General features: G+C 35.7%; 1 protein-coding gene across 1 annotated transcript in view; it reads left to right on the top strand.

The window, feature by feature from the left end:
• Window positions 1-9,255, top strand: part of LOC144964808 (nose resistant to fluoxetine protein 6-like) — an 18,934-nt gene extending 9,679 nt beyond the window's left edge. The window contains exons 9-15 of the mRNA XM_078899449.1: window positions 818-977; window positions 1,578-1,657; window positions 2,237-2,353; window positions 3,213-3,333; window positions 4,826-5,012; window positions 7,510-7,649; window positions 8,689-9,255. Of these exons, the coding sequence (XP_078755575.1) occupies window positions 818-977; window positions 1,578-1,657; window positions 2,237-2,353; window positions 3,213-3,333; window positions 4,826-5,012; window positions 7,510-7,649; window positions 8,689-8,805 (922 nt within the window). The 3' untranslated portion in view covers window positions 8,806-9,255. The remainder of the gene's footprint in view (window positions 1-817; window positions 978-1,577; window positions 1,658-2,236; window positions 2,354-3,212; window positions 3,334-4,825; window positions 5,013-7,509; window positions 7,650-8,688) is intronic.
• Window positions 9,256-12,500: the final 3,245 nt, after the last annotated feature.

A 12,500-nucleotide genomic window follows, 5' to 3' on the forward strand; every position in this document is an offset into this window, starting at 1 on the left:
TGAGGTAGATACAAGTGGAGAGTTAAGCCGAGAGTATGAGAGATGGACACCAGTTGGGAGTGAATCCAGGAGAGTACTTATTTTTTCCGAAATCTGCCAAAATTGTCCAAAGTTATGGGTAGTTAGCAGCAGTGGGTGGTTCCAGGTTGAATTGTCCTTACAATAGTATTAATGTGTGATGGACACAACTAAGGGACACAATCAATGACAAATGCATTCCCCAGTATAACTAGTAAACAGCTCTACTCTGGAAAGACACGTACTTAAAAATTTGGTCAGAAAACTCGTCCATCAAATATCGATCGATTTAAATGTCCCTGATCTTGGCAAAAATCTCTCAAACCTGGGACTTCACGAAGTCCCAGGTTTGAGCGTTTTGTCAAGATTATGCTATTTGAAGGATACGTTTTCTGGCCACGTTTTAAATCCATGTCTTTCCATACTACGGCTTTTTACTGGTAAAGTCGACGGTATAATTCATTTCTTTTCGATGAATTTCATATCACAGCGTGAGTTGTATTTATCCCTTCTGAGACGTGTCTAAAGATGTAGGGGTATTACACGGAAAGTTCCCCAAAGAGAAGTGATAATGTTGTTTATAATATGGGATTAAGGAAATGTTATAAAATAAGATAATGACAAATCATTACTCTTCACACTAACTGTACTTTATGGCAACACAAAGCCCATTGCTTCCCATATCATGCCTAATTAAAGCAATCATTGTTTTAATCGTAAATCAGAAGATTACCTGGCACATTGAAATTAAAAGAATCCCTCCCAACTAATGAAGCTCACGTTCTTGTTTTTGTTCCAGACTGACCCCTCCATACATGCTAGTGTTGATGACATACGTCACACTGTTTAACTACAGTGCCGATGGACCTGTCTGGCCACAGACGGATGATGTTTATAACGGCGAATCGTGGTGGACAAACCTCTTGTACATCAACAACTTCGTGAAAGAGGAGAAAATGGTACGGACCTCTCTGAGGATTTCTTACCTCAATAACTATTGATATCTTTAAAAATAATCAGCATTCATAAGACTCAAAATAGTCTCCTCCTCCTCCTCCTCCTCCTCCTCCTCCTCCTCCTCCTCCTCCTCCTCCTCCTCCTCCTCCTCCTCCTCCTACTCCTCTTTCTGGCTTCTTTATCCTCCATATTCTCTTTCTCTTCTTTTTCGTTTTCTCACTCTTTTTAATTCCTTTATACCCCTAATTGTCCTTAAAGCCAGTTCCTCATCCTCCGACACATTCTCTCCCTCTTCTCGTTCTATTTTTTTTCATCTCCATTGCATTCTAAAATAAATTCGTGACAGCTGTACTGTGCACAACACATGAAACGATTTTGTTATGTGAAAACATATTATTAAATCCACTCAATGCAACATTTAAAGCAATTTTGTTGAATGTTTGGTTTTCTACTTTTCGAGGGAATTTTTTTGTCGGCTCCATGGTTTTAGATTTTAAAGGAAGGGCGGGGATGTGCAGAATGAGAGGTCGCAATATATTTTACCGTTCTATAAATGCGGTCACTGTTTTCTGTGTTTTTCAATATTACATGCTTTATTTCAGTGCATGGGATGGTCGTGGTATCTGGCAAACGATATGCAATTTTTTATCATCAGCCCAATTATATTTCTGCCCATTTTCTAGTAAGTTAGATGTCACATCATATGATTAAATTATAAAACAGCTATACTAAAATTATAATAAATAATTCCCTGAATAGATTTCCACCTGCTACAAAAGTGGTCATTATAATTAAGGGAAACATAGTTTTATAATATGAATTTGTTCATATTTCCCAATATCTCTTCACAATTTCTCACTATCTCTCTCTCTCTCTCTCTCTCTCTCTCTCTCTCTCTCGCTCTCTCCTTCTTCTTCTTCTTCTTCTTCTTCTTCTTCTCTGTGTGTGTGTGTGTGTGTGTGTGTGTATGTGTGTGTTGGAGCACGCAGAAAATGTCGTCATTATCAACATCCTCAACATCATCATCATCATCATCATCATCATCATCATCATCATCATCATCATCATCACCATCATCATCATCATCATCATCATCTTCATCATCATCATCACCATCATCATCATCATCATCATCATCATCATCATCATCATCATCATCATCATCATCATTCAGTAACGGTAGTCCATAAATATGTAATCAAATAGTTGTCATGAAAACAAATGTTTCCGCTTTTAAGTTCAAACCACTTCTATTTTTCAGTTTAGGCAATATAGGACTGGTAGTTCCTTTTGTCCTCTTGCTAGGAAATGCCATGGCGTCTGGCATCATCACATATATGAATAATCTCGCTCCTATCCTGGAGTTGTTTTCAAATGGGTAAGTCATCATCATCATCATCATCATCATCATCATCATCATCATCATCATCATCATCACCATCACCATCATCACCATCATTGCCATCACAATCGTCATCTCATTCAGAGGGCCTTTCTTCATTTAGGTGTAGTCTGTACAGGGCTTGTGTGTCAAATGTATATTACGGACTGCCAATATAATCAGAGTTATTCGCTGCATTCACAAAAGCAACTTGATTCTATTGGAGGTTTAAAAAATCTTTATTCATTTTTGTATTCCACAAAAAAATGGAAGATTTCCTCACCTAGGCGTTAATTTAACACTAGTTTATAGATATTCTACCAATCAAATGCAGTGCTTGCTGGATTCTAGCTCACGATTGAGAGAAGCCACCAAAAAAAAAACGTGCTAGAATCGGAGCGTGCCGAAGTCCAATGCTCGTGGGAGGCAATGACTTATAATATTATAGATAACATTCAGTCACTCAGCTCCGACATATCGCATTGCAAAGTGTTCTATAATCCAACGAACACTGTATACCATATCAACGTGGATAATCCATAATGTCCTAATACACGAAATGAGAATCTTACCCAAGGTAAAAACAAGGATAGCTTCATGGAAGCATGAAAAAGTGGGGGCTGGCTGAGACTCGTTTGTGTACATGTGGGTGCCCAGAGCAGACGATGGTGCACATCCTTAGAGAATGCCAGGATGGGCCCAGCTGCACTGACCATGACCTAAGAGTCTGCTCCACAGATGCTGTGGAGTGGGTTTGGTGTTGGAGCGACAAGCTATGATGATGATAACATATAGCATTTTCCGTATAATGATTTAACGACTTTTAAATGGTTTGGTTTTCTATTTTTTGTTTCAGTACAGGTGATTACTTCAAAATGTATTATATCAAGCCGTATAACCGAATCGGGTCTTATATAGTCGGCATGGTCACCGGCTATTTGTTATATAAGTACGACTGTAAGGCAAGAATTCCCGAGGTAAGGAACCAGCAATTACTACTATGATTTTTGTGGTGGTGATGATGTTATAGCAGTGATAAGAGAGGCGTCCGAAAAGAAACTAAAAGGAACTATAAAATCATGTTTTCTATACTGGAAAACATCGAAAAATGAGAATTTCAATTTTCTTCCTTCATATGAAATTTCCGAATCATTAATGAACACAATATTAAACTTTTAAAAGATGATGATTTCAATCACAGAATGGTTAAAGTTAGAATAGAGTTCAGAGCTGTTGTTCACATTTTGTTTAAAAAAGGATGAAAACCTCTGTATTAGTAGTAGTAGTAGTAATATTAGTAGTAGTAGTAGTAGTAGTAGTAGTAGTAGTATTAGTAGTAGTAGTAGTAGTTGTAGTAGTAGTAGTAGTAGTAGTAGTAGTAGTAGTAGTAGTAGTACTAGGTCTGTTCGGCAATGTGGTCTTGTGGTATGACTCTCGCCTTTGGGGCGAAAGGTCCTGGGTTCCAATCCCGCTCTATGCGGCATATAGTTGAGTCCTCTTTACTCACATTCTCTCCCCGTACTCAGGTGTAAATTGAGTACCTGGCCGTTGTCTCTGCCTTGGTAATAGCAATATGATTGCTGGAATGAAGGAGACAGATAGATAGTAAGAGAGAGAGAGAGAGAGAGAGAGAGAGAGAGAGAGAGAGAGAGAGAGAGCGTGTAAGGCATTTGGAAATGTCTGTTGGTGATGATCTATGTATTACTGTTTACTATTATCTTGGTTGTCTCCCTTGCCACCTTTTTTTTTTCTCGTTTTCGTTGTCGTTGCCGTCGTTGTATTATGAAGCGACGTGCACTTATTTGTACACGCCGATATGAAGATATTCGTTATTTTAAAGTTAATATTTTCTCTCCATATTTTCTTATATGTTTGTTTTCGATTGCTGACTAATGGTCAGAACCCGATGGGACCGTCCCAGGTTTGAGAGTCTTTGCCAAGATGGGGGTCATTTAAATCGATCGATATTTGAAAGATAAGTTTTCTGACCAAATTTTAAAATACGGATCTTTCCGGTGTACGGCAGTTAACTGGGTAGGCAAAATTTTCTTTTTTAATTCATTCTGACATCATATCAGCTTGAGTCAGCGAGTCACATTTTCTTCAATTGATGTGAAACCTGCAGTAACAATTTCACTGCTCTCTCTTGTGAAAATGGAATTTTACTAACCACACCTCCACTAAATTTAGTATAATCACTGGGACAATTTATTATTTGTATGTATGCTTGTCTGTATCTATAAATGAATGGATGAATCTCTCTCTTCTTCAAAAGAAGGCCAAAGTCTGTTGCTTTGTACTTTTTTTAATTGATAAAAACCGGCGTGTACTTATTTGCAGGTTTGATAACCCAAATTGTTATGAGCCCATTGTTGTATTGGAATTCGGTTATCAGACCTGAAAATTAAGAGCAAGTCGTTTTAAGCCACCTTTACTAAATTTATTCTCTTTATATCTTTACGTCACCAGCCCATCGTAGTACTTGGATGGATGCTTGCCTCAGCGATGGCCCTGGCTGTCCAATACGGTATGTTTGAGCACTCCAATGGCCACCCAGTGACCACAGAGGTAGCCGCACTGTACAACTCCCTCCATCGAATTTCTTGGGGCCTTGCAGTATGCTGGGTAATCTTTGCTTGCGCCAATGGATATGGCGGTGAGTCAGAGCGGATTCCTCTTAACCGACGTGAACATATTGCAGATCTGACATTCAGACGAAATAATAGGCCCGTTTTTATAAACATTGTTGTAATAGACACTATTCTGCGTTCGTTCTAGAATATTTTCCATTACAACAACCATGATATACATGTTTATCTTGTCTTGACACTTTTATGAGCTAAAATATGTTCGTTTTGTTTAGTGAACAAATAGATAATAATGTGAAATTGAATGTAAGCTTCAATTTAATTACAAAAATAGCTTACATTCAATTTCACATTATTATTTATTTCTTCGAGCTTCGTGCAGCAACATTTACATTTATTGAACAAAAGAAATATGATTGTAATAGTTTAGAAAGAACAAAATACCAAAATGTGTCCTTTTTTGAAGCTGTTTTATTCATTTTTGTTCATTACTTTGTACAGACCACAACTTCTAGCAGCTTAGTTTAGTATCGGTTTTACTTTTTCTGACGTCGTTAAGGCGCTTGCAACACTTTTAGAACATTAAGAAACCATTACAGAATAATGATGGGATTATGAAAGAATAACATCTCATAATTTTAACTGCGCTTACAAGTGCCTCAAAAAGTAAGAGAAGAGAGTCATTTAAACAGGGAACAGAAATATTTCCACAAGGTTTACCTGAATTTGTGCTTAATCTAAGACCCCCTGCTAAAATGAGCTCAGGAACAAGATTTCCACCAAGATGGTCTCACTAAAATACTAAATATCAGTAAAGTATATCTGCCGTAAACAAAAGAGCAGTCACAATTTAAGGAACATAAATTTGACTGTCTCTCTATCGGTGAAAGATCCAAATTAGAGCCGTAACGTCTACAAATCGTCGCACATAAGGCTAAACCTTAAACAGACAAAACATTTTTAGATTTTGTAATGACTGTGTTGGAGTGATTTTAACTCTGGGATGTTTGAATTGGTAGGTGAAACATAAATTAGAAGATATGTAAAAGTCAACGACATTTCTTTTCATCTAATTTTATTTTATCAGGATTCATAAATTAAGTGGTAAGCTCCTCAAAATGACCATGATCAAACATTCTACAAGCTTGTGAATGCCCGTTAATTAGACGCTTGTCCAACAAATAACTGCAAATGGAACAGGGGATGAGAACTAGATATGAAAGTTTAGACCACATAGCAAGCTTGAGTGTCGAGTGATAAGACGGTCTAGGTTTGATCTCCTGACGGGTGAAGGCAGATTTGTTAAAAGATGTGATTTAAGGAACCGTATTCGTGACGTCACAATATTTTAAACTATTTCTCTCTAACCATGGGCGGACGACAAAAGTTATCTGTCCTGTACTGGGAAACAGCTGAAAGTAGAATATAATATAACATATGGTATAGGGCGAAATAGGATAAATTTCCATGAATGCTCTTGATAGTAATGTTAAAAATCTATTGATTGAAAGATTACAATAATGATGAATATGGTAAAGATAATTAATCAACTTAGATGTACCCGTATATGTGTGCTGTACAAACAAATGTATTTAACCGTAATATGCGAAACACCACACACACACACATACACACACACACACACACACACACACGGGCGTGCATACATATAGAAAATAACCATAACAAGATAACAATGCATGATATTTACATACAAGATTGAAAGCCATGTCAATAGCAGTGTAAACAAGTATTATTCATCATATATAAATCTCCCGTCATATAATTCCCTGGTTACTAACACCTTGAAATAATCCATAGACTTTGCATTCTTTGTTTCAAATCTCAAATGGTTCCATTTCTGGACAATACGAATACCGAACACATTTTTTCTTATGTTTGTTTTGCATCTAGTGACATAGAGCTTAAACTTGTCCCCTCCAGTAAAAGTAATATTAGAATATGAGAAAAATTCAGCAAAGTCTATCATATCCAGACCGTGTACTTATCTATAAACCATAATTAAATCCCCACGAATTCTTTTATATTTCAAACTTGGTAAGTCAAGGTAATTCTAACCTTTCCTTAAAAGATAAATACTGTATTGTATAAATATTTTTGGTAGCTCTCCTCTGTACACTTTCAATACTAATAAATTGTTTTTTTTTTTTTTATTTAATAGGCTCCAGATCCAATTTCCGTATTCTAGAATTGGTCGAACGAGCGACTTCTAAGGGTAATTAACTGAATATGCTACACTTTCTAATGTTAATAATGATCAATGAGATAAAGATATAGACAACAACTACTATTAATCCAACTTATATGGCAAAGGCTTGAGGGAGCCTGTGTATAATTCAGTGGTAACCAAGGTAAACATTGATTGATATGGCCATATATACGGAAGAAAGTGTTTTGAGCATCCTAATGATCACTACAACTGCAATTGACAAATATAAAGAACGTGTCATGACTTGTGTTGTATTTTTCTGAACATACATATCCAGTTTATACTATTGTATTCACAGAATTGATAGTTCTTTTTCATTGTTGTTTGGTTTTTAGGTTTCATCAACACTGTTTTGTCATGGAAAGCCTTAGCACCCCTCAGTCGACTCACCTGTGTTTACCTAGTTCATCCATTGGTGATTTCTTTCCATTTTGATTCCCAAAGGCGTTTGGTCAACTTGGATAATAATAACGTTGTAAGTTAGATCAGATATAAAAAAAACTAAAATATGTATTTTTATATAGTGCAATACCCACTAAAGCTGCTCAAAGCGATTTTACAAGGGGTCCCCAGCCAACAGCAACACTTTACATGTAGATCGAGACATGACGCCTGTTGGGCGATATTACAATTTTCTCCGACAGAGACAATGCTGTTAACGGCCTGGTACTCATTTTATACCTAAGTGCGGTGAGAGAATGTGAGTAAAAAACTATCCTCCGCTCAGAGCTGGTCTCGAATCCTGGACCTTCTGGTCCGAAGACGAGTGTCAAACCACACGATCACAATAGCCGCACATCGTAGTCAAGATGATGGGAATGTTGAGTTTCTTTCAGAAATGAAGGTAAAAGAGTATCAGAAAGACGTGACAAACAGCTCTAACATCGGCTTAATAACCATCCCTGTATACATTTCCTTTTCAATCGTCTCTTTTTCTTCATCCTATCAGGTCTCATCCCTTAATGATCAATCCACCCCAATAACTCATGAACCAGTAAACTGCCGTACTCTGAACAACACATATTTAAACATTTGGGGAGAAAACTCGTCCTTCAAATATCGATAGAGGTCCCTGGTTCGAGAGGTTTTTTTTTCCAAGATGAAGGTCATTTAAATCGATCTGTATTTGGAGGATAGGTTTTATGGCCAATCTTTTAAAATATAGTTAGTTTTTTCATTTAGCGGAAAGATTTGGTTTGGTGGTGATGGTAGTTGTGACGTTGTTGTTGTTGATGATGTTATTGTTGTTGCTGTTGCTACTGCTTATGGTGATGATGATGAAGATTATGACGCTGTTGAAGAGATGGAAGAGGAAGAGGAGATAATGGATGATGATTATAAACGATAATAGACGACAAAAATAGTCGATAGTTTGGTTTATAAATGAGAAGAGATTATTACAACAGTATCAATAAAAATCTCATAATGTGAAAAAAAAAACAACAACAACATTAACACACTTCTAACTCCCTGCTCTTAACCCCCAATCCTCCTTTTCCCCCCTTCACTCCCAGGTGTTCTCATTTCTAGGTATTCTACTCATGTCCTATATGGTGGGCTATGTGGCGTCCATGGCATTTGAAGCCCCCATGATTGGCATCGAGAAGGCATTCAAAAAGCAGCGGTCGTGAAAGTTACTTCCTAGTTGTTTTTAATAGCAGACCTGCCTATTTGAAATGTTAAAAATTCGTAGTTTTCAGAGTGAAGAAACAGAAGTAACTATATTTACTATCTTAACTATTACAATTACTATTATTAACTATTACAAATCAATATTTTACACTTAGCAATATTAAATATGCCTTCAAAACCCTGAATATATGCTTTGTGGCACCAACGTTTCCTTCTTACCATATTGTAGTGAATCAAAAATGTTTATTTATTTCTGCTGTTGAAGCCAAAAATTCGTATTTTGACGAATTTGTCGTAGTAGTAGGCAGGTTTGTAATAGGGACTTACAAAAACTCTGAACATGATATTCATGCTATTTGTATAACAGTGTGGCAATAGAGATTACAAATAAACGTTCAAATAAAAACAATATCAAAACTGCAATAAAGACATGTTTATCATGAAACTGTTATAAGATTTATATCATTGTTTTCTAAATTAGAGAGATTTAAAAAAAAATCATTCCAACACGCCATGGAAAGCTGGAAATGAAATGAATGAGACCAGATGAACAAAATCAGAATATTAATTTTGAGAAAACAACATCTTGCTTAATTCCGGTTTTGTTCAACCTCGACATGTCAGTGAAGAAGATTAGTAACACCGGCCTCTATTTAAGACTTATTGACAAAAGAAGATATGTATATGCATCTCACTATGATGATATTGTGGCTAAAATGAGGAAAAAAGATGATTGGTTATGGCAGTGCCAAATGAACAGGTGAGCAAAGGTTTTTTATAGTTCTTGACTTAATTCAATTGGTTAGAATAATTTAACCATTTCACCGTTAATGAAATGGATGCTGCACTAGTGGGTAAACAAAGAAAACTATCTGATGCTATTTGAGGGGACGGATGTTTCAATTTGTTTTACCCAAAAGACGAAAGTCAGATTGGCTGTTTTCAGACAAAACTTCTTCCTGTTCAGCATCCTTGAAAGACGCATTATATTAGAAAAAAAAAATCATTCAAAAAAGCTATACCTCGTCTCTTTCACTCTTAGTTTACCCATCAATAATAATAATAATAATAATAATAATACTTTATTGCATCCCAAAAAGGAAATTTTTTGTACAGACGTGTTATAATTTACACAATAAGATAAAAATACAATGGAAATAAGATGTATATATATTTAAAAAAAAAAAAAAAAAAAAAAAGGAGCAGCTCTATAACCAGAGCTGCACTTTATAATATGAATAATTTCAACACTGTATAATAGTTAAAACTGGTACTCAATATGGCATTTAACCATTAATTAGGAGTTATTTTAAGTATCTTTTTATTGTTACAAATTCAACCATATTTTACTTAATTCTACTTTTTATACTGAATGCTACTAACATTATTTTGTGTTTGGTTCAGTCAAAAACTCAATCCTGTGACTACAAAATGGTAAATAAATACTCTTAATTCTGAGACAAAACACGTGAAGATATAATTGAGTCTGGGGTTACGTAATCACATAGACACTCACCTGATTATCAAATCTTTTTGTTACGGTTAGAAGTAGAATTATTTATCTTTATAAATATTCTTCAAAAAGCTTCAGCCAATAAAAAGACATACTTAACCCAATTATTATGATACGCCCTCAATTTTGTAATCAGCCATAAGTAGGTAAGTACTTTAGTTCCTATCTATGCATGCCATCATGGTATCTTTTAACTTTTTATAAGCAGAATTCAATTTTCATAGAGAGATTTGAATCAAGGGAATGAACCAGTTTTTCCGTCCCATTTCTACTTTCGGTTATTTTTCCTGGGATCTTCTGAAAAGAGAGGGTTTTTTAAATTACCAAAATGCATGAATTTCTTATAAGATGTTTTCGGACTTGACCCCGGGACCAAGTTACCACCAAGAAGAGCCCTCGTCATTTCAACGCGTTTTCCTATTCACAAGAACATTGGGAGGATTGAATGACTGGAGTGACATGATTAGTGTGTTGTAATAGATATTCTTGATGTGTATTTGATTTGCAATGATGGGCAGAGTGAACCTTTTGCATGTTATGGACTTGAACTTGAACTTGAAGAGAAAACCCTCTCTTAAACCTAACATCATAATATAATAACATATAATATACACCGCATAGCTTCGATGGCTCAGAGATAAGATTTCTCGCCTAGTACCCAATTCAAGCAATGACGAGTCCAGGGTTTTCTGTGACGGTGTGTTTGACAATGGTAAAACAACTCTTGGCCCCTCATTTTGACATTTAATGAGGCACTTTACTTACATGACGTCACTAGACTCAGATGTGAATATTTGCCTGGCTATAGACAGTGACAGAGATTGGCGGTTCGCTATTAGACGAGGAGACCTTAAATGGATAATTGTACTGTATGAAATATAAAGTTGGCACCATATATTATGGTCTTCTGTGGGGAACAAAAATGAAGCAATGAGATGCGCAGAGAATATGACGAGTAGTCACAGTGATGTGATGTATTCTGCTTTGAGATGGTGAATAATGATTTTATAATTTCTAAAGGAAGTCCAACTTCTCATTTGTCTTAATATTGTATTTCATATTCTTCAGTGCTTTATTCCTTTTTTTTTTTTGGTGGTAGTTATTACTATTTCATTACTTTATATTATTTAACGTTAATATAATTTCTTATGTTGTTTATTGATTTGATTAGATTTATCATTTTGATTATTTCTTAAAATATCAATAGAGCACTAATTGTAATATTCTTGAAGCCGTTAAATTTAACCCCCGAAATAATAGATGTTAGAAGACGGATGTTGAGATATATGCTCTACAGACTTTGAGAGTGCCCTTGTATAAGTAATGAGAATTTAAATTTTAGGATTATTCCGGGCAATGAACGGGGTTGCTGAATCTAATATGTATCTGGCGAAAAGTACTTTATAGTCAAGGATTACCCTTCATTACAAAGCAATCGCCCTGTTTTACGCGTCAGAAACTGGGACACTCTCATATTATATAATTTTTCTTGAGTATCTAAAAAGTCTACCTTTTGTGGGAGTGTAAAACTTGATCTATTTTCGGCAAATAATCTTCAGATAACGTCGTACCACGCCATACTATTTCTATCATTGATAACAATGAATGTCAAAAAGAAGATATTATCTTGCTTATCATTCTAGTTTAGATTGTGGCCTTGTGAATGACATCGTTGACATGTGCCATGTCTGAATGTTTATACTTAAATCATTCGTGTGTGGATTCCAATGTAACATGGCAACAGACATAGTCCGTTTTATAATTCATATCTAAGCTTAGAGACTGTTCACCCTGGAACTGTTTGTTGTATGGTCTTGAAGTCTTTCATGTCTATTCCATACACCCATAACCAGACACAACTATTTTTTCCATTAAAAAAACAGATTAAGGAATGTTCTTATTTGCGCCATGTCGTAAACTTTTACGGTTAATAACCTCAACTTCCAGATGCTTTACAGTATTATACCACGACCTTAAATGGTCAGCATTTCAAATCATTGGCGTCAGTTAAGAAGATTTCCAATGTGTACATGCGTGCACTTAAGCGTTTTCCCTCTTTGTTCCAAATCCAAGAATGCTACAATGTTATTCCTAATACAATAGCTTAACATGTGTGCAGGCTTGGGGCTGCCTTTATCTCATTAAAAGGTCAGATTGTAATTTGAGGAACATTCTCTGCAA

Source organism: Berghia stephanieae, chromosome 1, assembly GCF_034508935.2.
Source record: "Berghia stephanieae isolate SIO BIC M18660-M18661 chromosome 1, UCSD_Bste_1.3, whole genome shotgun sequence".
Lineage (NCBI taxonomy): Eukaryota > Metazoa > Mollusca > Gastropoda > Nudibranchia > Aeolidiidae > Berghia > Berghia stephanieae.